The following is a 24,823-nucleotide window of genomic DNA, read 5'->3' as shown; positions in this document are numbered from 1 at the left end:
ATGAAAGGGAGACTCAGTCTCGATAAAATACATGTTCTCCAACCCATTCTGAGGATGGACCCAACTGAGCCTCACTTACCACCCCATAGGTCCCTGGATTTGAAGAGACAATACTAGGTGAAAGAGTAAGTGGCAGGGGCACAAGCCCTCTTAAATATAGTGCTTGGAAGTCCACTGCAGAAGGCAGCACAGGCTGAGAAGGATCATATACCCTGCAGAGAAGCTGAAGCAGGGAAGCCCTGAGCAGTCTTGCTGGGTTTGTTTTTTGTTTTGCTTAGAAGAGCATGAGTCAGCATGTGGTTGCTTTCTTTGTAGCTAAATTAGCACTTCTTTGACAGATTAAATAAACCAATTTATTCTCATTTAGCAAAGTGTTTTATTCAAAAGCTTCTCAGCACCATCTAGTTGTCAGAAAGAATGCGCATCACCTTTTCCTGCCCCCAACCCCGCATTCTAGAGGCAGAAGTTAAACCATGTGGCTAGAGCTCCCCCTAGTGTTTATAATTCAGATCATGATAAGGTTTTTGGTTGGTTGTTCTCTCACCTAACTTCTCTAAACCTCTACTTAAAACTGACTCAAGTAGAGCTATGCTCCCCCACAGTGCGGGGGAATGGGAAGGAATCATGTCAAACTTGATCTACTTCCCTTGCTTGTGCTATTAGAGTCACATAAAACTACCTTGGAAAAAATTCAATTCAGTGGCTGCCACATAGGGAGGACAGCAACACTGTCAGGCGGCATGCACTTTTGAGAGCTCAGTAGGGTAATCCCCTCCCCTGCCCACCCTACTCTAGGAACAAGGAGCATGAGGTTCATTTTCTCTCCATATACCTCAATTGCTCATCTTCTCCTGTCTTATTGAAACACAGACACTGAACCAAATTTTTTTTGACAGAGTTAAGACAATTACATTTGATTAAAATGCTAAGAGATCCTGAGCTGTTGAAAATGAGAAGAGTGAAGAGTAATGAGGAGAGTAAGAGCATGATCTGATCTTTCTCTTGTTTGTTCCTTCAAGAATATTTTGTTTCAGCACAAAGCACACTTCCCCAAAGAGGTTCCTGGAGGAGATTAAAAAAACAAAGTCCAACTGTGTTCTGTGAGAGTACACAGTCACCCGCGTAACTTTGGCTTCAGTCCCTGGATCTGTCCTTTGCAGCTACTTCAGGTCGTATAGGAGGAGGAAAGAACTGGAGGCAATATCACTCGGCCAAGGCCCCCATGGGGTCCCAGGCTGGCAGGACAATGGGTTCCTGCTCTAACACAGCTAGCACCTCTTCAGGAACATGCTTCCTGTCCACCACCACCTCGTAGACATACTCAGAGAACCACTCATCTGTCATGCACAGGTAACCTGGAGAAAAGAACAGAAGCCTCATGAGTTCAGAGAACAAGGGGCAAAGAGCAGAAACCCTATTTACGCTACAATGAAGCCTTTTACAAAACAGTATACGTTTTTCAGTTTTCCTATCTACCATCTCACCTAATCTAAATCTTAACAGCAATTCTGTGAAAAAGAGAGGACAGACCTGGCTCTATTTTTACCAGCTAGAATTCTGAGGCCCAGAATAACTCAGAGACGTGACCATGTCACACAGATGAGGTTCAGAACTGGGCTTTGGATCTAAGGCTAATAGCAGATCCTCCACCGTCCAGGCAGCCTCAGTGAAGGTGAGTGGATGATCTATTCGCTACAAGGTAGATGGAAAAAACTTCTTATTCATTCAGTCACACCTAGGGTATCGATCTCTAAGGTCAGAAGGGCTCCATTCTTATCCAACCCACCCTCTCAGCATCACTGGCTCCTAGATTCCTAGAACAACCAGTTAAGGTCTAGGGGAATCTTCGTGGCACTTTTTCAACATTCATCACAGGTACCCACTTATTTTTAGATGATACTGTGTGAGTCAAATGAACACACAATCCTTGCTCTCCTAGGAAGAATTCCATGATGAGCATCAGACAGAACTCAAAGAGACAACCTGCCTATCTCGGTAAGGCCCTAGGATCTGTGGACCTCTCCAGTGGGGAGAGCTGTACAGAGACATAACTCTACTAATCCAAACACTCCAGGTTGAAAGTGTAGCTGGAAGAAAAAGTATGGTGTCATCAGGTACCGATCCTAGTAACTTGCCTCTTCCCATTAACAAGATTAACCTGTATCTCAGGTTCTACTAAGACTACCAACACTAATTTCCCATCAGGAAAATATTACCAGTAAACTTACACAGGAAGAAAGTGCTTCATCTAAGCCATTGCTAATATATAGAACAAAATTAAAGTGAGGGATTACAGGGTGTGCATTTAAAACAAAAATTGGTTACTGGGCCAGGGAGAGAACAGATATCACAAAAATGAGTCTCTATTCAGGGATACTGCATGCACACATGTATCCAAGACTCACGGACACTAGTAATCAGAGTAACCTTCCCATATTTCGCACCTGCTATATATTAGACGTTTTAGATTGTCATTGCATTTAATTCTTCCAAGAGTCCTAGGGATATAAGTATTGATAAGCTTTAAGCCACAGGCCAAAAAGTTCCAGATTCATTTTTCTCCACAAATATTTGTGTGAATCCAGGTCTTTGTTCTATGATCTCCCACTACATAGGACCAAGAAAAAGAGGGCTCTCAAACTTTTTGGGCTCAGGATCCCTTTATACTCTTAAAATTGAGGATACCCAAAAGTTGTTTACGTGCTTGTTTATATCTATTGATATTTTACCATGATAGAAATAAAAATGGAAAAATTAAAATACTTATCAATTTACTTTAAAAACAATAATAATATGAATGCAAGTAATGTATTTTTAGGGAAAAATAACTTTCCTAAAAAAAAAAATCAGTTAGAAAAGTGACATTGTCTCACATGTTTACAATATTTTACACCTTCATGAAGAGAAGATAGCTGAATTCTTGTATCTGGTTCAATTTGTTCCAATATGTTGTTTTGGATGAAGTAGATGAAGAAAATCAGCCTCCCATAGTTACGTTATTGGAAAAGGGAAGACTTCACAGACAAGGGAAAAGGATTCCAGGGACCTGCAGGGGCCCTTAGGCCACACACTGAGAACTGCTGCATGGAAAGGCAAGACTAATTTAAATGATTAAAAGATTATCTGGTGGTAGATCTAATTTTGTTAAATGGTGTGAGAGAGGACATTATTTAACCTGAAAGCACAATTAATTGCTTTGGTGAGGTCATCCATGTCCAATTCTGTTTTTTACCTTGGAGAGAAGTCAAAGAATTCACCCTCAAGAGAAAAGGCTCTGAAAAAGTGCTCAAGTTTGGTTAAGAAATACGTCTTTCTTCTCCCTTGATGAGCCAATTTCCTGATCCAGTGCTCCTTTCTTAATATGAGATACTGGGAAGGAGAGGAAGACAAATTTTAAAGGCTCTGCTGTCTGGTTTCTGTTTCGATTATATACTCCAAAGTCCCTGGTTTTGCTTGTGTCAGTCAATCAGGGCCTGGCCCTTACTGTTACTTTACAGTAGTGTCACTAACTTCTGGTATGCAAAGATTTATCAGCCGAAGGGCCAACTAGAACCATTTTTTTGCTGCATCCTAAATAGGTACTTCCTGAGAAACTCAGTGCCTGCCTTCCCAGAAAGGAGTTTTCAGCAAACAGGAGACCAGACTACTAGACACCACACTGCTGAGACATTAGTCATCTTCCCCTAACCATAATGTAGGCTAAATAAATCTTTAGAGTATCTCTGGGCAGTGAGGCAGGTGAAGGATAGAGGCAGACTCATGTAATAAAGTTCTGTGTTCTTATAACAATACTATCATCACACAATCAAATGAACCTTCAAAGAATGCCCAGAGAAAATGGACAATAAGTACATCTACACTATCTTGCTCCAAAAGCAGGAGATCAGATTAAGTCTTCACAAATTAAAATTCCTATCAATTGTCATCCACCCTTTCAAAGTCCCTGTCAAGAGGACCTGCCTTGATTAGTCTCTCTCTTCAGGATATGAGTTCTTTGAGACCCACAAAAACCACACAGTCTAGGTGGCTGCCAAGTAATTGCACCCTGAGCAGATAATGAACTTGTGGCTGCTGTTACTGTTGCCACTGTGTGTCTAGGAGTTTGACTGTGATTAGGATCAGTGTGTCTGACACTGAGAGAGTGCTGTGAAAGGAGCAGCAAAGCACCCCCGCAGGCAGGATGAACGTGGTCATTTTCAAGTGCGGAAAGTTGCAACTCCTCGCCCTTAAGGACTCCAGCCTTTAGAAAAAGGCATTGCCCAAGGAAAAGGGAAAAGAAAACAAACCAAAAAAACCTGTTTCAGGAATCTAAAGGTTACATTTAGGGAAACAATAGATAAATGGATAAAGAAAGTCAGCTTTAGGATCTAAGGTGAAATTAAATTTTGTTTAAACATGAATGTCTTGTTTGCACGCAATGAGAAAGAAAGAAAATAAGTGAACAGTCCCTTAAAGAAACTGGCAATGTTTCTGTATTTTGTAAGAGAAAGAGTAGTCTCAGTAAAAGGAAAACTATCTGTGGAAATAGTTCTATCATGGTTAGGCCAAATTCACTGAGAAACAGAACGGGTCTGAATGGGCTAGTTTAAGAGAAGGAAGACCTTTACCTGAGAAAACAGTTTTCTGAAATCCTACCAGAGACCTAAGATTTAAACCTCTCAGACTAGATTAAGGTGACAAATACATTCCCATTTATGAGTTAGAAGTATTTTACATTTTGGTAACCTTTGTTGTATGGAGTATTCCACCTTACTGACAAATTATTTGTGGTTAATTACTCTGTTTTTTTAAAAGTTGTGGAAAAAAACAAGCAATCTGTTCTGCTCTCGTAGATCTGTCTGGCAACAGGGTCCTAATGAAGCCAGACTACCATGAAGCCAGTCTACAGAGGCCTCATTAGGACACTGCCAATCTTTCTCTGATAGCAGTAACGTAAGGCTCCCCCAAAAAGGGAAGCTAAACCTCACTGGCATTTTTCTCTAATATATAGGGAAAAGTACCTAACAGAAGATTAATTAGGTATTTAAAATGAAATTAGGAAGACTATGTAGCAACGTGGACAAATGTTTAAGTGAAAAAAGAAAAATATATAAAAATGGTATATACTGAATAATAACTATAGTAAAAACAAGCACACAAGTTAAAAAGAACATGAAAAGAAATAACAAATGATAGCTTTATCCCATGGGCACAGTGATTTCCTATCCCTCCCTCCCCAATTTCAGGAAAGTTATATTGCTTTTTGACTAATCAAAAATTATCCAAATAATTCATACACAGTATAGAAAATTTTAGAAACATGGAAAAGCAAAAAAAAGTAAGAATAAACTATGGGGAAACGGACTTGGCCCAGTGGTTAGGGCGTCCATCTACCACATGGGAGGTCCGTGGTTCCAACCCCCCGCCTCCTTGACCCGTGTGGAGCTGGCCCATGTGCAGTGCTGATGCGCGCAAGGAGTGCCCTGCCCGCAGGGGTGTCCCCCGCATAGGGGAGCCCCATGCACAAGGAGAGCTGCCCAGCGTGAAAGAAAGTGCAGCCTGCCCAGGAATGGCACCGCCCACACTTCCCCCTGCCGCTGACGACAACAGAAGCGGACAAAGAAACAAGACGCAGACAATAGACACAGAGAACAGACAACTGGGGGAGGGGGGAATTAAATAAATAAAGAAATCTTAAAAAAAAAAAAGAATAAACTATGGACTATAGATAGCAGTAATATTATGACAATGTTGTTTAATCATTTGTAACAAATGTGTCACAACAATGTAAGAAAAGTGGTGGTAGAGTGATGTATGGGAATCCTGTATGGCATGCATGATTGTTTTAATTCACAACTTCTCAAATAAAAAAAATTAAAAAATTTTTAAAAATAAAAAGGAAACAAAAAAGAATAAATACAAATTTTTTAACTGCCTGCAATCCCACCACCTTGGCATAAGCCTGTTAGGACTTTATGTAAATCCTTTAATAAAGTTTCTATTTCTATATGTAGACGCAATACATCAAAAAGAGAGACGTCATCAATGCTACTTTTCCAATTAATCTTTTCCATATTGATTAAAAAAACATACATCTATCTACACCACAATTTTTAATTGCTAAATATGCATGATTAAATGTATTTAACCAATTCCCCTACTGCTGGATCTGGATTGTTTCTTCAGGCTTAGCAACAACACTTTGATAAACACATTTGTAACTAAATTTTTGCAGATAGCCTTAATTATTTAATTTCCTTATATCCTCACTACTACTCAGAATATAAAATTTCAAACTTTCTTTTGGGGTCTAATTTGATCCCCCCTTTTTATGTGTTTGCTTGTTATTTACAGTTTTCTTTTGTAACCTGCTCATTTTTAATTTCAGTGTTTACTCAATTTCATCTGTAATTTTCTAACCGTGCTATATACCTAGATTGGCTGAAAAAAAAACATATTTTTTCCTATTAGGTAATTTGCCTTTTAATATAGTTTATGATGTTTTCTAGCCTACTAATTTTTTTTCTTATGAAGTCAAATCTATCCATCTTCCTTTACAATTTTTAACTGGTGATGCCTAGCATCATTTTTCTGCTAAAATAATGAAAAATAAAAAAGTGGTAAGGAAACATCAGAAACACAGACTAATGAAAAACCCCACTTAGGCCTTGGTATAGTCTAGTTCACAACTCTGACCAGAGACAATGGGAAGTGGACTTGGCCCAGTGGTTAGGGCGTCCACCTACCACGTGGGAGGTCTGCGGTTCAAACCCAGGGCCTCCTTGACCCGTGTGGAGCTGGCCCATGCACAATGCTGATGCGTACAAGGAGTGCCCTGCCACGAAGGGGTGTCCCCTGCGTAGGGGAGCCCCACGCGCAAGGAGTGGACCCTGTAAGGAGAGCCGCCCAGTGTGAAAGAAAGTGCAGCCTGCCCAAGAATGGCGCTGCACACACACGGGAAAGCTGACACAACAAGATAACATAACAACAACACAAAAGAAACACAGATTCCCGGTGCCACTGATAAGGATAGAAGTGGTCACAGAAGAACATACAGCGAATGGACACAGAGAGCAGACAACTGGCGGGGGGGGAGAATAAATAAAAAAATAAATCTTAAAAAAAAAAAAAAAGATAGTTAAGGAGACTATCTGTTGACCATTTTTTAAAGTACCCACTGTGTGAAGCATGCCCTAATACCTTAAATTTGTATAGAGTTTGTTGCAAATGTGCAAAATAATACAACTCCTATGGAATGCAATTTTGCACGAGGTAGAAAAATTATAAATGCCACTCCCTTTTCATTCAACAGCATTGCTTAAAGTTGAAAAAAGGCTTCCAGAAAGGAAAGTAGTACAATTTCTGGGACTCCATCCTACAGATACACTGTATTTGTATATCTACAATATGTATTTGTGCACAATAACTAACACTTATACAGCACTTATTATTTATAAGCCAGGCACTGTTCTAACCACTGTATATATATTAACTACAATGTTGTTTGTAACAGTAAAAGATTATTAAAAAACCCAAGTTCCATTAGCGGGGCACTGGTTAAATAAACTATGGTACATCCAGACAATGGAAGATAATGAAACTGTACTGATAGGGACATGTGCTGATATGAAATGCCTCTCAGACAAGTGAAGTGAGAGCAAGGTACAGAGCAGTGTGTAGGGATGCTACCTTTGGTGTAAGTAAGAAAATAGGGAAACGGACTTTGGCCCAGTGGTTAGGGCGTCCGTCTACCATATGGGAGGTCCGCGGTTCAAACCCCGGGCCTCCTTGACCCGTGTGGAGCTGGCCATGCGCAGCGCTGATGCACGCAAGGAGTGCCGTGCCACGCGTCCCCCGTGTGGGGGAGCCCCACGCGCAAGGAGTGCGCCCGTGAGGAGAGCCGCCCAGCGTGAAAAGAAAGAGCAGCCTGCCCAGGAATGGCGCCGCCCACACTTCCCGTGCCGCTGACGACAACAGAAGCGGACAAAAGAAACAAGACGCAGCAAATAGACACCAAGAACAGACAACCAGGGGAGGGGGGGAAATTAAATAAATAAATAAATCTTTAAAAAAATAAAAAAAAAAAGAAAATAATATCTCTATATTATATGTTGCATGGAAAAACACTGTAAAGATACATCAGAGACTAACAAAAATAATAACTTGAAAAGGAGGAGGGAAACAGATTGTGACACAGACGAAAACAGATTCCTTTCTAAATTTTGATTTTGGAATGTTATTTTTTTATTTATTAAAAAGAACTACGCTTTAGAAAGTAAAACAAAACAAAAAAATCATTAAAAAACTATAAGGAGCTTCACTTCACAATGCAATTTCATACACACTACCCTGGTTTTGATTTTAATCCTCACAGCACTCCTGTGAGCCAGGAAGGGTTGGTATAAGTGGTCTAAAGTCACCCAGCCTATAAGTAAAAAGCCCACACTTGAACCCAGTCTTAACTTCAAATTCAATCATTTCCATAGGGTTCAGCTTCCTTGAATTGAGCACCCAGGGGAAGAGACATGGTTGACAGTTACAGCTCAGGCAGGAAATCAAAGTGTTTAATCTACCTTGGAAAGTAATTGCTCCATCTGCTCACACATCTCATCACTCATCAGTCATGTGCATTATAGGGTTCATTTATAAGGTATTTAATACTTTCAAAATCAAACAGAGATGCCATGTGTTTTATTTTATTTTATTATTATTTTTTGGAGGAGAAAAGACTTTTATTAACAATCTTGCAAGAATGGGCCCACGACCTGGATAAAATGGCCAGCAACACTATGTATTTTAAGTGCATGTATTTAGAGGGATGGAGAACAGGATGGGATGTTTAAAAGAGCCAGAGGCTTCTTTTTCCTCCAGAGTAAACATAAAAGTCCAGCTATGTGCTAAGAACAAATTCTTGTTCATGAACCTTTTGTTAATGAAAGGAGAAATGCCCTGTAGATGGATCTTAATTGTGGCCTCTTTCATGAACAAGGGTAAAAAAGGTACTGTCTCTCTGGTAAATATACCGGAAAAAATGTAAAATGGAAAATGTGGTAGGGAAAGAGGGTTGTTTTGGTTTGTGGGTTGTACTTTTTAAAACCATCAAACCACAACAAAGTATGGTCAGCAGAAGTATATAGTTCCTGAGGAAGTGCCCTCTACTAAGGAGCCACAAGAAGCCTGTTCCCTCTGGGCTGAAGAGCGATGGCAACACACCAGTCTGATTTCCCCTTTCCAGACCAGTAAACACCAACCAGACAAGCCTGAAGGCATACTCACTTCTGCCAGGATCTCTGACGCTGGGCTAGTAGAGGAAAGCACAAATTCAGATGTCATCCAAAGGTCTATTTTCCACTGAAACTCAATGACTTCCCTCTGATGCCAAAACTAGCCACTATTTGTTTCAAGCAAAGTCTGCTTCTGATCATTCCTCAAAAGCTCCAAGGATGGCAGGCCCCATTATTTCTCGGTCTTATTCCTCTGACCAAACGAAACCATGTGCCACATGCCAAAAGCCACCCTTTGTAAAACTCCACTCACCCTGGGAGACTCCCTCAGGAGCCCTTATCATCTTCAGTTATTATTTTGCAATTATTCTTGGGTTTGCTTTATGTCTTTGTTCTTAAAACAGCTTAGCATTTGAAGGAGTTAAGTACTAAAATGCTACTGATGTGGATAATAAGACAGTTGGGCTTCCACTTCCACCCCTCTTGAAGTTGACAAAAACCGCCTCAAAATCCATCCCAAAATCCTTCTCTTGACTCATTTTCCAACTGCTCTGCTGTATCATTAATTATACTACCCTATTCTTGTTGACATCACATCGTCTAGTCCCTTAGCCCCTGTGGCACTCTCTCTATCCTTCACCCACTTCATTAACCTCAGCTTCAACATCTTCCTCATTGTCTTCCCACTCAAGTGGGAGCTTTCTGTCTACTTATCCTATACCTTACAGTCGGAGGAGCACACCATGAATGCCTGTCACATCTGTCACATCACAGCTCTCTTCATATCCCCTTCCTGTACCCCAGATAAGTAAGAATAAATTCCTCTGAGGATTAGAGACATTCATTTCACCATAGCCTGTACACGGTTCCCTGCATCCCATCAATAAATGTGAGTTGAAGCTACAGCTAATGGTTTTTCGTAAGCACTAGGTTTTTTCATCTCCACTGCTTTCTCTCAAGAAACTAAGCCCACATTAAGATCATCCATCTAATACACTGGTGACATAGCCCAACAGTCACACTAGGATCCTGAATTCTTAGAAGGGAGGATTACACAGCCTTTTCTTCTTTTTCTCCTGCCCTCATACTCTATGGATAACATTAATAGTAACAATGATAGCTAATATTTTTGAGTACTTATTATGTGCCAGACATTGTTCTCATAGCAACTCTATGAGGTAGGTACAATTATCAACCCTATTTTAAGAAAGGTTAAATACTATGACCAAGCTTACATAGCCAATAAGTCAACACCTCAATAAAATTCTATTTTCTCACACAAAATATAGTCATATACACCCACGTTCACACCCTGAGTTACTCTGCCGTTATGCCATGAGGAGAAAAAAAATACAAATACATTAGCAAACTTTGAATGCTTAGGAAGCGAGGAGCTATGTAAATGCAGGTAAATAAGCAGTATACAGTTCGAAAAATACTTATTTCATTTGATGGCTCTACATGAGAAAAACCATCGAATCTCATAAAAAAACAGGGTATTACCCAGGTTACTGATTCTAAAAATGTGAAATCACAAGAGGATAAATTATTGTCCAGGATCTACAATCAAGAAAGTATTGCCTGTCTCTATAACTCACCTAGTTTGACAATATACCATTATTTGAAGGATATGGTGAGCTTTAGGCGTAACTTTGGACATATTATCTCCAAAATCACATGGGGTAGTTTAGCTGGTGTGGCAATTAACAACACCACAATGTTGGTTTTTAGGAAGCAGACGTCCAGATATAATCTGAAATGGCCATGTACATTTCTTTTCAGATTAATCTCTAATATGACAAAGTCTCTGAGACCACCAAGAAGTTCCCTTTTAGGAGAAAGTCTGGAAATTTTACTAAAATGAAATCAGGAATGGAGAGATTCATTTGTAAGAAAAGATGAAATGTGAGAGTTAAAAACATTTTCAAATTTTCATGAATATGAAAAGGAAAAAAGCAATTTGAAAATGAAAAACTAATCATAGTTCAAAATGAAAACTAGTAGACAGAAATTTTAAAAGATAAAGAATATAAGATACAGAAAATAGAAAAGTGGTTACCAGGGCTAGTGGGGAAGGGGATGGATGGGGAGTTATTGCTTAATGGGTTTGGGATTATCAAAATATTCTGAATATAGAAAATGCAAAAGATTACTCAACATTTTCAATGTACTTAATGTCACAGAATTACAATTTTACCACAATAATTTTTTTTTAATTTTTAAAAGATAAAGAAGTTTCTTTTAGTGAATACTGCTGAATTAGAAAATAATATTCCCTCTACCCTCACATAAAAATTCCGTTACTTATCATATTGAGAAACCAGACTAAACATGCATTAAGAATTATGCTATGATAATTCTATGTCTCAGGCTTTGTGAACTGGAATGAAGTCTTATGACAAACTGAACTAATCACAAAGAAGTAAAGTTCCATTATAAGACTGGTTCATTAGGGAGACCAAGAATTTTAATTTACTGACTATGAAAAGCACATTGTTCATATGCATAGCAGAATGTTGATAATTTGAAGCTAGATGATGGGCATATGGGGATTCCTTAGCACTGTTCTGTTTATTTTATATAGCTTTGAAATTGTTAATGATAAAAAGTTTTTAAAAACATACAAAAAAACCTTGTTATAAAGCAGCACGGTAGGGGCAATGTGCTAACTTTGGACACATACCGTCACAAGAGGCCCAACCTACCTCCTAATTCCCATTCCTAGCCATAAGTGATGCTCTAAGGCCCTTTCTCCTGACATCAGACACTAATATGATGTCTAGATCATTTATACAGTTTTATGTCCCCTCAGCTTCTAGTTTCTGGTTACCAAAGACCGGGGATTGTCCTGCTATTTCCATGAGTGGACTAGATGCTCCTAGAACAAAGAAGTTGAGAGGAAGCACAGTATAGTGGTTAAGAGAAGAGGTTCTAGTGTCAGACTGTCTGGATTATAATTCTGGCTCGATAATTTATTAGCTAGGTGACCTGTATGTCAATTTGGCTTAAAGATCATGTTCCTGTCAGATAAATTTCTATTAAGAATGAGAAGAGGGAAACGGACTTTGGCCCAGTGGTTAGGGCATCCGTCTACCATATGGGAGGTCCGCGGTTCAAACCCCGGACCTCCTTGACCCGTGTGGAGCTGGCCATGCGCAGTGCTGATGCGCGCAAGGAGTGCCGTGCCGCACAGGGGTGTCCCCCGCGTAGGGGAGCCCCACGCGCAAGGAGTGCGCCCATGAGGAAAGCCGCCCAGTGTGAAAAGAAAGAGCAGCCTGCCCAGGAATGGCCCTGCCCACACTTCCCGTGCCGCTGACGACAACAGAAGCGGACAAAGAAACAAGACGCAGCAAATAGACACCAAGAACAGACAACCAGGGGAGGGGGGAAATTAAATAAATAAATAAATCTTTAAAAAAAAAAAAAAAAAAAAGAATGAGAAGAACCAAAGGTTATTTACCCTGTTTTAAATTCTTAAATATTTTACAAAATATTTTACTCTAACAAGCCTACCACCTTTTCAAAATGAAAGACAATGTGACAAGTCCCAAAGTCTGTTGCCTCATCCAATTATAAAAGTTATTTCTGATATGACCCATAAATGAGATACAAAATGCACAGCCAAGTATTTCAAGATGCAGGGAAGAAAATAAAGCTATGTGGTGTGCATATTAGCTACATATGCAATTTTTATATTGGATACTATAAATACTAGAACTCACCAACATGAAGTAAGCCAACTGGTACAGTAAGGCAAGAACTTTGATGTCTTTGATGTCGCCTCTGGTCAGAAGGAACTTTTCCCCTCTTCATGAAACTCTGGTTATTTGATTTACTTAATAGTCTCCGGGGTTCTAGGATGGGCCATGAACCTGATTATAGGGGAGACCAAGCCAGGACTGGGCAGTGGGCAGAGGTAGCGTGCCCAGGTATCTCTGCTCTGTTTACTTCTAGCATGTATTGTCAACACTACTTTTTTCAAACCATCAATCTTAACAGGCACGAATTCCAAAGAGAATAGTAACAAACTGTTAGCAATGTTATCTACAGAAACAAAATCCCAGCTATGCTGTTATGTCTCCCAAGAAAGCACAACAGAGGTCCTGCTTCAGACATGTCAGCCAATCACCCCGTCCATACCCCCGCCCCAGGATGAAAGGTAGGACGGCCCTGCTGGGGTAAACAGACATCTCCAACATAAGAACATACTACACACTCTCCCACTCTCGTAAGGTCAGGCCAAACGTGCCAATTAAATTACATCATGTTTTATTTCCTTCCTTCCTATTAAGCCAGAAAGAACATTACCAAGAAATACATGAGAATAATTTATTTTGGCTTTGAATGAACTACTCCCTTATCCCTGCTCTAGTTCAATTTCTTATCTTTTGGCTCTCTACAGAAATGCTTTGCTTTATCTGGCATTTCACTTATTCAAAAGCAAGAGGAACAGTTAGTTTAATCTTAACTAGATAGCTGTAGATTTCACTAGGAAGGATTACAGGCAGATCATAGAGATCAAGATCCCAGTTCTTTCAACATAATAATGGACTAAGTAAGTCAGCAGAAGCAATACTTTTTTTGATCAGGATTAAACAGGTACAACTGAAAAGGGAAAATAGCAAAGTGGCCTAGAATCCTCTTTAACAGTAGATATTTAGTTTCAGAATAGTAAAGAAAATAATTCACACTACACAAAACAAAGACTATTTTCCTGACTTTACAAGTATTCATCCTCTCTTAAATGGGTATCATTATTATCTACAAATGCAGTGACTGCTACAGATGGAAAAATGTCAAAAAAGCAAGCTGATGGATCCAGGCTTGTGTAAACAAACCATAATTTTAGCCTTCTTCCTAGACATTAAACTCTATGATAACAAACCCAATTACAGGGATCAGAATTAGACCAGAAATGAAACAGAAGCTATAGAGGTTCATCTGAAGCAACAGAAAAACAATTTAACCCAGTATCTTATGTTTTTAAATATGTTACAAATAATCAAATCCTTCCAATTTAAGACAAGCTATTCCCTTGTATCCATTTCTTATTTACAAATACAACTGAACTGTGATTTTTACTTTTCAAAAATCTTTTCTGCTAGCCTTTTTGGTATTTAAATCCTTCTGTACATGACCCTCAGTGTATCTGCATTAAAATGAAATTCATAAGAAATCACCTACTTTAAAATATGTTGCACTTTAACTCATAATTGTTCTGTAATCACAGAACAATTACAGAAATTGCAGAAGGAAGGCATGCAACTATCTGATAAGGAATGGAAATGCATTAACAACACTTGGTTTGTTTGTATATAAAAACTGGGCTGCTGAGTTTCATAGTAGATCCGACGGGTAGTTAGCCAAACCCACTAATGATCATTTTCATGGGGAGAGGAAAAAACTTGGGACATCAGATTAAATGGCCTTCAGATTCTGGCCATTATATTGGCCTGTGCTGCTCAATTAACATTCTCAAGTCCTGTTAAGTTCAAAACTCAGATTAACAGGCTCTTCTAGAATAGCAGTTCTCAAATACCAGTGAATGAAGCTCTACCTTCTCACTTCTAAACCCCCACAACTCCTCCATCACCTTTTATCCTTAGAAATCCTAGGGGTCTGGAAATCCTGGTTTCAAAATCAGTTTCTAAACACAGAGGGAGGAAACAGGCAAAGAGTTGCTGAGATCTCTGCTTTCTTTTCTTTCACTCTGTTTTTTTTGTTGTTGTTGTTGTTTGTTTGTTTGCTTACCTGTTTTTAATTAAAAAGAAAAAAAAAAAAGGCTGGTTGATATGCTGGATGAGATACACTAAAGTTTGGTTCCAAGGAAGGGTCTTGGGTGTCTCTTCTCGGGCTTCCTAACTATTTCCTTCCACCCTTCTAACTGGTCTAGAAAACTACGGTTAATGTTTTTCCCAGCTAGTATTCATTGTTTGGAAGTAAGGAATATGGATCTGTAAAAGAGCTGCCTGATTATGTGCCCACACATACCATCACCTTTTAGCACACACACATGTACATGTTCATGTGCACACATACTCCATGGTGGTTGCTGCTTTTGGTTTAAATCCTGAAAATAAAAGCACAAAAATTCCTTTAAAAGACTTTCATTTACTATTAAAAACAGTCTTTAAGTGTGGTCTCAAGAGGATTATGGGAAGGTGGCAGAGTAAGAAGCTCCAGAATCAATCCCGCTACCAAAACAGTTATTGAACTGGTAGGAACTATCTGAATCAACTATTTGGAAATTCTGGAGTCTAATGGAACACTATGCAGCATGTTGGGAAGAGCTGGAGGAAGAGGTTGGAAAACTGCAGTGAATATCAGTGAATTTCATCCTCTGTGCAGTAGCTACCATCCCCCGCCCCCTACTATGTGGCAGGCAGCAATGGGGATTATAGCCCAGGCTCCTAGTACAGCTTGCTGGTGCCAGGGTGAACCATAAGGACCTAATCCTCCAAAATACAGGGGTGAGTGGTCTGACTACTGATCACACCTTCTGATAAAGGTATTTCAGGTCACTGGGGGGCCAGCTCTGAGTGCAGCTAATGTTCCAAACCCTCTCAGGCATTCCCCATTTGGAAGCAAAAATAGTTTGGAAAAGTCACAAGCTGAAAGCTCCAGCCTTTAACAACAACAACAAAACCTAGCAATCCCAGAGAAGTAGGAGAACTAGATTTTAAGTTACAACAACATAATACTCAGAAGGTCCAGTTCTCAATAAAAAATTATAAAACACATCAAGAAACAAGAAAATACTGCCCATTCACAGGAAAAAAAGGATTGGCCAGAAACCACCCTGAGGAAACTCATACACTAGAATTATTAGTCAAAGACTTTAAATATGTTCAATGAACTAATAATTCATGTACAAAGAACTAAAGGAAATTAGGAAAATATTGCCTGAACAAAATAAAGAGATGGAAGTTACAAAAAAAATAATGCAACAGAAATTCTGGAGCTGTAAAGTACAGTAATTGAATGAAAACCTCATCAGACAGATTCAACAGCAGATCTGAACAGGAAGAAGAATCAGTGATTTTGAAGACAAGATAAATTGAAATTATCCAGTGTGAGGAACAGAAAGAAAAAATAATGAAGAGAAATGAACAGAGCCTGAGGGACCTGTGGAACACCCTCAGTGGTACCATTATAGGCATCACTGGAGACCCAGAAGGACAAGAGAGAGAAAATGGGGCAGAAAAAGTACCTGAATAAATAATGACTGAAAACTTCCCCAATCTGATGATGAAAGACATGAATCCAGGAAGCTCAATGAACTCCAAGCAGGATAAATTCTAAGATACCTACATCAAAGCACCTTACAGTGAAAATGTCAAAATCCGAAGACAAGGAGGGTACCTGAAAGCAATGAGAGATCAGCAACTTGTCACATACAAGAGCTCCCCAATAAAATTAACAGTGGGCTTCTCAGAAGACAGAGGGATGGCATATTTAAGAATTTAAGAAAACAACAACAACAAAAAACCTGTCAACCAAGGACTCTAATCCAGCATAAATGAAGAAGAAATGACTCTTAGAGAGAAACAAAAGCTGAAAGAGTTCATTACCAGAAGACCTGCTCTACAAGAAATGCTAAGGAGAGTCCTTTAGGCTGAAATAAAAGAACGCTAGACAGTAAGTTGAAACCATAAGAAGAAACAAAGAAGACTGGTAAAGGTAACTATGTAAATATAAAATCCTGTATTATTGCACTTTTGGGTTACTAATTGTCTTTCCCTTCCTCAATAAGAGTTAACAGGCAAATGTATAAAATAACATTTTAAGTCTATATTAATAGCCATACACTATAGAAAGATGTAATCTGAGGGACGCGGACTTGGCCCAGTGGTTAGGGCGTCCGTCTACCACATGGGAGGTCTGCGGTTCAAACCCCGGGCATCCTTGACCCGTGTGGAGCTGGCCCATGCGCAGTGCTGATGCTCGCAAGGAGTGCCCTGCCATGCAGGGGTGTCCCTGAGTAGGGGAGCCCCACGTGCAAGGAGTGCACCCTGTAAGGAGAGCCGCCCAGTGCGAAAGAAAGTGCAGTCTGCCCAGGAATGGCGCCGCACACGGAGAGCTGACGCAGCAAAATGACACAACAAAAACACAGATTCCCATTCCGCTGACAACAACAGAAGCGGACAAAAACAAGAACATGCAGCAAATGGACACAGAGAACAGACAACTGGGGGGGGGGCGGAAGGGGAAAGAAATAAAAATAAATCTTTAAAAAAAAAAGATGTAATCTGAGACAATAACAATATAATGGGGGAGGGACAGATATGTAAGAATATAGAGTACGTATATTACTATACTCTGTATAGTACAGAGTTTGGTACTACTCAAATTAGGTTATTATTAGTTTAAGATGTTTATTGTCATTACAAAGATAACCACTAAGAAAATAATTTAAAAATGTAGAGAAAAGGAAAGAAGGGAATCAAAATGGTACACTATAAAAAAGCAACTTAATACAAAATAAAGCAGTAATGGTATAACTGAGAACAAAATTATATAAGATATACAGATAAATACACATAAATTATTTGGGTTTCTATACACCAGTAATGAACATTTTGAAGAGGAAATCAAGAAAACATTTCCATTTACAAAAGTATCTAAAAGAATAAATTACCTAATAATAAATTTGAACAAGGAGGTAAAAGACTTGTACACTGAAAGCTATTAAACATTGCTCAAAGAAATTAAAGAAGAACTAAATAAATGGAAAGACATCCCATGTTCATGGATTGGAACACTTAATATTGTTAAGATGTCTATACTGCCTAAAGCGACCTTCAAATTAAATGAAATGCCTATAAAAATTCCAGCAGCTTTTTTGCAGAAATGGAAAAGTCAATCAAATTCATATGGAATTGCAAGGGACCCCAAATGGCCAAAATAATCTTAAAAAAGAATAAACTTGGAAGACACACTTCCCAATTTCAAATTATACTATAAAGCTACAATAATCAAAACAGCATAGTACTAGACAAATAGAGCAATGGAACAGAACTTAAAGTCCATAAATAGACCTACATATTTATGCCAATTGATTTTTGACAAGGTTGCTAAGTACATGCAATGAGGAAAAGAATAGTCTCGTCAACCAATGATACTTGACAAACTGGATATTCATAAACAAGTGAATGAAGAAAGACCCCGACCATTACACCGCATACAAAAGTCAACTCGAAATGGACCAAGAACCTAAATATAAAAGCTAACACCATAAAATCCTTATAAAATAATATAAGAGGAAATCTTCATGATCTGTGATTTGACAATGGATTCTTAAGAGATGGCACCAAAAGCATGAGCAGCAAAAGAAATGATAAAATGGACTTCATCAAAATGAAAAGCTTTTGTGCATTAAATGGTATTATCAAGAAGTGAAAATATAATGGAATGGGGGAAAACCTTTGGAATCCAGATATCGGATAAGGGTTTAATATCCAAATGTTAATATATAAACAACTCCTATAACCCAACAACAAAAAGACAAACAATCCAATTAAAAAATGGGCCAATAGGCCATGATGCTAGAAGGAAAGCTAGAGTATAAAACACGGAACTATATACCTCACTGAACTCTGGGGTGGCTGAGGATTGTGGTTAAGAATACAAATATAAGAAAGTTCTTTCAGGGTCTATAACAAAGGTTCATCACTAGTACAGGGTGTTGATAGTGGTGTATGGGAAAAAATGTACCTAAAGCATACTTTCATGGGACATGAATGTATTCGTGTTGTCACAGTATGTTTTCTCAATAGAGGCCCACACAGTAGCTAAAATATTAAACTTTCATCCTGGGAAAGTGCTGCTTCTTTCTCAAATAAAATGGCAAAAATCTCTGGAATATATAAACCATGCCTAACAAAAGAAAAAAAGCCAATATGCCAAGCCATTGATCTTAATGCTTATACTCATGAATCTTATTCCTGTAAAAATGAAACTTAGCCTAATTTTGATCGATGCCTTAGTTACCTCCTGAAAACCTGTTCCTCAAACGTGGCCTCTCTCTAAGTCAAACTCAGCAAATGAATTCCACTACCTTCTCCTCAACATGGGACAGGACTTCCAGGGATGAGGATCCTTGGCACCAAGGGATTATTACCAAGTGCTAACTAGGGATGCATTTGGAAAAAGACCTTGACCAAAAAGAGGGAAACATTAAATAAAAAAGAGTTTTTATGGCTAAGAGATTTCAGAGTGAGTTGGGAGGTCATTCCAGAGGTTATGCTTATGCAGGTCTCAAGCAGATTTCACAAACTACCATAGTAAACAAAACCTTAAACAAGATTGCTCCTGAGGGCTCTACGTACATCCGGATACCAGAGGCAAAGCACACAGCCTCATGAAATCAACACCTTCTTGGTGGACCCTATTGGGAATATATGATAATCTATTTCCCCAATATAATATAGTTACACTCATTCAGAATTCCCCTACTCATGATTCTTCCACTTCTTTTATTTTAAACTATAATTTTCAAAATACCCATTAAATATCTCTCTCAGAACTTTTTAATTTTTCTACAATACATTTTGCCTGTGTAATTTTTCTAAGTCTAATTACTATATTTATTCATGACTTCTGCCTTGGTTTCGATCCATCAATATAAAACAATTTCAAATGATATCCAAGACATTCTTCCCCTCTTTAGACTTTATAACTTCTAAGGACTCTCTAATAAATACCTCAAGAAAGTTTCTTACTAATCCCATTTTCCTGCTTAGAAGGCTTCTGACTTTCTGGAGAGTTGGTGCAGAAGATGAAAATATACCAAATACCATTTAGCAAATGTTCTGGCAAAGAGCGCCCACATTCTCAATGGCCAAGGTGGTTCTGATACAAAGAAGAGCATTATGGTTTGTAATGAATCTAAGACACTAGACCGAGGCAGCATATAATGCTGTCAGACTAAACATGAGGGTTCAGTCAAGGCTGCTGGGTCACAAGGATCCTGGGAGCAAACGAGATCTTCAGATTTTTCTTTAGAATAGTATAGCCAATAGGACTAATTACTGAAAAATCCTCCACATCAGAGCATCTATAGATCTTAAAAGGCAGAGAGTAGAGCAGACACCAGATACCCTGAGTTAGTAATACCAAATTAAGCTCACCTTTGTGGCCATGGTCTTCTCCCCATGAATTCTCCACTCTCCATTTCATGAATGCTCCATCCCTATCATTCTGCAAAAGAATGGGCAATAACAGTGTATAGTTTGAAACCAGAAACCCCCTCCTGAGGTATAATGGAATTTTAGCTCTTCTAAAGCCACTGAGAGGAAACAGCCTGCTCTATATAGCCATGATATACATGATCTGGGACATCTATTTTCTATCATTAGGGATATTCCAACAGAAGTGGAGTTTGAATCTCTTGGAATAAATATGCAATAAAGCAAACAAAACAATGAATGTTATTTTCTGCTTTACATTCTCTTTAAACAGAAAATAAGCATTTTAAAAAATGCTACTTGGGGAATGGATTGTAGCACAAGTGGTTGAATGCCTGTTTCCCACGTACAAGATCCTGAGTTCAATACCCAGTACCTCCTTAAAAAAAAAATAAAAAAAAAAAAAAAGCTACTTGGCTAAAGAAAATGGAATATTAAATTACTAAAAGTAGTGAATATCATCTGAAGTCTGGGACTCTTGATTTTAACCAGTGTTCTTTCCAAAGGTAAGGTATACTACTATATTTATTTTAGGAATGATTTTAAAGGCCTGGTCAGAAACTTCTTAAAAACCTACATTCTCATCATGCCCGATTTTCAAATTAGGGAAACCAAGTAATGATATTCTCCAAATGTGTTCTTTTACTGATTCAGTTACATAAGTATTGGATTTAATAGAACAGACTGAATAGCAAAGCAAAAGCAAAAGACTATTTTCATAAAACAAAATTCAGGTAGTTCTATTATCCTCCCTCTTCTATTTTCATTAATAAAATAAGCTCAGTTTTCATCTTCTTAAAGGAACAATGACACTCATTATGATAGCCTTTGTTTACAGTCTTTATTATAGTGACACAGAGAGGGAGATGAAGAAGGCTTCAGGTGGGAAGAGACTTTTCTCTTTCAGGTCTACCCAGAGCATACGCTGATGTCAAAACAATTTAAATCTTTGTAGCATGAAAAGAAAGCTGGTCCCTGCATCATCTTCAAATGATTTCACCTGTCAACTCTCACTTGCCTATAACTGCATGATGAATCTCATCTACATGGGATTTGGTTTCCCATTAGCTCTGCTGACCTGAATACTCTAGTCTTGGCAGTTTTCCTGGATGTCAGTAATGTTTCAGTCTCAGAAACAGCCAACAATCTGTCACCCATCATTTTCAAACATCCTTATCTATACTATCCTTTAATTGCCCCTGGAACTTTCAAAACCATGTTATCATTAAAATACAGGGGATGGATGTAGCTCAAGTGGTTGAGCACTTGCTTCCCACATAAGCGATCCTGGGTTCATTCCCCATTACCTCAAAAAAATATATATATACGCACACACATTCTGGGACTAGCATATTAAATGTCTGTTTAGATTTCTATACTCCCATTGTTGTCCATCTTTCCTTTCCTTTTAAATATCACTCTTGGAATCTATATTACCTAAAGACCTAAAGTCATGTTATTATAAATCTGAAAATGTTTTGTATTCTTTCTTTTGCCAATTTCTGCATGAATGACCTAGATCAAACTGTCCTCTGTGTCATGTACAAATATGGGATGATAATACCTGGACCTCCTTCATGGGGATTCTAGGAAGAAAGCAAGAGAAAAAAATATCCCAGAAACACAGCTACTAGAATGTATTCATCTCTGTATTATTATTCTAATGCAGTTCAAACTAGCTTTAGTGGTAAAAACTCAAAGTGAAGGAAAGAGAAAAATCTCAAAATTCCAGTTATGATAATATAAATTCTGCTTTATACTATTACCACATAAGGTAGCTCCATTTCCCTGAGGAAAAATGGCATGTCAATAAACCATAGCATAAATGTTTGAAAGCAAATGACATGACTTATGTAGGATTTTTATTTCTGGAAATAGGAATACTCTTAATAGAGATGGAAAATGACAAATTAAAACAGGCGAGGATGTGTGTTTGTTTGTTTTTTTAATATCCCTCTAAATATTTAAAAAGCTTAATTTTAATTTCAGGAGCTTTAGTTTAGTTTCAAATTTACTGAATTTCACTATATAGCAGGCCGAACCATAAATGTGAACAACTTAGTATTTTATTCACAAAAAGATCTTCCTAATGTTTTGCTTTTCATGTCAAAGGCAGCCTTATTTTAAAAACTTACTATTTAATTTAATGCTTTGTTTATATTTCATATGTAAGAATTTTGTTAAATATGGGTGATAAAACTTTTTAAATCACATTCTGCTATCCTCAAATGGTTTTCCTTGATCTATACAGGTCCAACTGTACTCTACATGCTCATTCTTCTGGGTAACCCTGAATTGTCTGTTTCTTGGTATGGAGGTCATGCTAACTATAGAGCTGAGAATGTCAAAGAATGAAATAAGGAGGTAAAGAGTTCACAGAATTCCATGAACTCATTTATAAAAACTACACGAGGGTCAGAAATATCAACACAGACTTACCTAATTAGTTCAGGGTACTTTTGATACCATCCTGTGTTTGAACTCAAATGAAACCATGAATATCTCAGTGTCACCATTTAAAACTCTGGTCCTATAATTTGTAGGAAAGTAATGCCTACCTTAAGATCAGATACGGAATAGGGCAAAAGCAAAAGAATCTTGGATACTGTAGGGTCAAAGGGGAACCTTCAATTGAGGTAGTTGGAAGAGATGGGAGAAAGAAGTACAGGAAGAAGTACTAAAAAGAAAAACCCGTACCTCTCACAATTTTGCCTAGGGTGTACAAAAAAATAAATCAGGTCTTAAGTTATCGAGGAAGGAGAACCTTCCTAGGTAACATCTAGTAGACAGGAGAGCAAAATATCCATCAAACTATTTTATAAAACAATGTATGTAAGGCAGGTATCCTGTGACTTCCTTTCCAGTAATCAGACAGGCTAGAAAGGTGATAAAGAATGAAATGAGTTCAAAGTTTTCTCTTCCCTATGATCCCTAAGCCCAGAAAGTGCTCATTCTACAGTGTGAAAGTAGGGAGGCTTACTTGTTAAAGACAAAATTTCAGCTGTGTTTTCACCACTGTGTCCTATAGATGGTGATATTACTACTCAGACTATTTCACAGAAAATTCAAAACACTTTAGATCCAATTTCCTTAAGCTCTGCATAAAACCAGTAATGAGCATGGGGGCCACAAATTACCGCTACTGACATTTTACTGCAGAAGAATCTGAATGACAAATGAAAGGAACGTAAAGTCTGAATATAGGTCATAAAGATATGAAAACTGTTCACACTTTTTAGAACACATTTAACTCCTTAAAAAACAGAAGTTTTTATCTCCCAAGTTCCTTTGCTGACCTCTCTTCACACCACATACTTCCAAAGTTACAGAAAAGCATTACTATCTTATTTTCTCCTGCCCTGATTCTGCTCCTCATGGAAAGTTCCTATTTTTACTACTTCTGAGCATGCAGCCAAACCCCATGTGACACAGGTAAAATGTCTTGCTTGGAAGCAAACTTTTAGCAGAAGTCATAAACACTGTGAATGAAGCTCTGATAGATAAAAGAGCCTGAAGGAGAGTGTGTTCCACTTACACAAACACTACAGTAGGCATGCTGAGGGTCATACCTTCTCTGAGACAGCAGTGAAGGTCATGGCATGGGTCATCAGTGACTCACCAAAAGTCAACCTCTCGGCTTTGCTCATGTTCTTCATGGAGACACCAAACACTAATTCATGGTCATAGCTGTAACAAGAATGTTGGTACAAAATAAAGGGAGTTCAATTATGGGGGAAAACTGGACTGGTTACAAAAGGAACATGGAAGAAATCTGAAGGGGTTTAATAGCACCAAATAAATAGGGGTATTGTTTGAACTCTTCAGAGAGAATATGGTGTATACAGAATTTATTCTCTCAACGGGACTCCATTCTCTATGTGTCACAATAGTACTTAAGAAAATATCAAATGATTAAACTTAAATTCTCTGTGTCAAAACACTGACAAGATAAGTTTGCATTGTTATTTTGGCAAGAAAATCTTAAAAGAGAGAAGAACTTTAAAAACAATGAAAACCGCTTTCAAAGTAACTTCTTTGAAAATGGTCCCTTTTGATACTACCCAATTTGAGTCCATTTAGGCCATTGCTGACTGTGAACTTTAAGCAAATAATTCCAAAAATCCTGGAAAACACTTCCAAAGTTTAAAAAAAATCTTATTCTCTCTTTTAACAGATTTCTTGTCTCTTTTTTAAACTCTCAAGGTATTTACTCAACTTCCTATAAATAACAATTACTTTTAAGTAACCATTAATAGCCAAGGAATCTTCTGTGATTTAGTATGCAGATGAACCTTTACTGCAACAAAAGATCAGAAAGAACTACTTTAAAGTGAGCATGCAAATTAGTCTTAATTGTCATAAAGACTTAAAACACATAAGGCACCAAATTTAAGAATAGTAGAGTATAAAAGAGGTCTATAAAACCTTTTATTG

At 38.2% G+C, this 24,823-nt stretch overlaps 1 protein-coding gene across 2 annotated transcripts in view; it reads right to left on the bottom strand.

Moving 5' to 3' along the window:
• Positions 1–352: 352 nt before the first annotated feature.
• BLMH (bleomycin hydrolase) overlaps positions 353–24,823 on the bottom strand; it is a 51,598-nt gene continuing 27,127 nt past the window's right edge. For both annotated transcript variants that reach the window (XM_004483813.5, XM_004483812.5), the window contains exons 10-12: positions 23,959–24,076; positions 20,333–20,402; positions 353–1,355 (exon numbers count right to left, since the gene is read on the bottom strand). In XM_004483813.5, coding sequence (XP_004483870.1) covers positions 1,204–1,355; positions 20,333–20,402; positions 23,959–24,076 — 340 coding nt within the window. In that variant the 3' untranslated portion in view covers positions 353–1,203. The remainder of the gene's footprint in view (positions 1,356–20,332; positions 20,403–23,958; positions 24,077–24,823) is intronic.

This window comes from Dasypus novemcinctus, chromosome 21 (assembly GCF_030445035.2).
Source record: "Dasypus novemcinctus isolate mDasNov1 chromosome 21, mDasNov1.1.hap2, whole genome shotgun sequence".
In the NCBI taxonomy this organism is placed as follows: Eukaryota; Metazoa; Chordata; class Mammalia; order Cingulata; family Dasypodidae; genus Dasypus; species Dasypus novemcinctus.
Note: the sequence above shows the minus strand (reverse complement) of the source record. Positions and strands in the feature narration are given on the sequence as shown.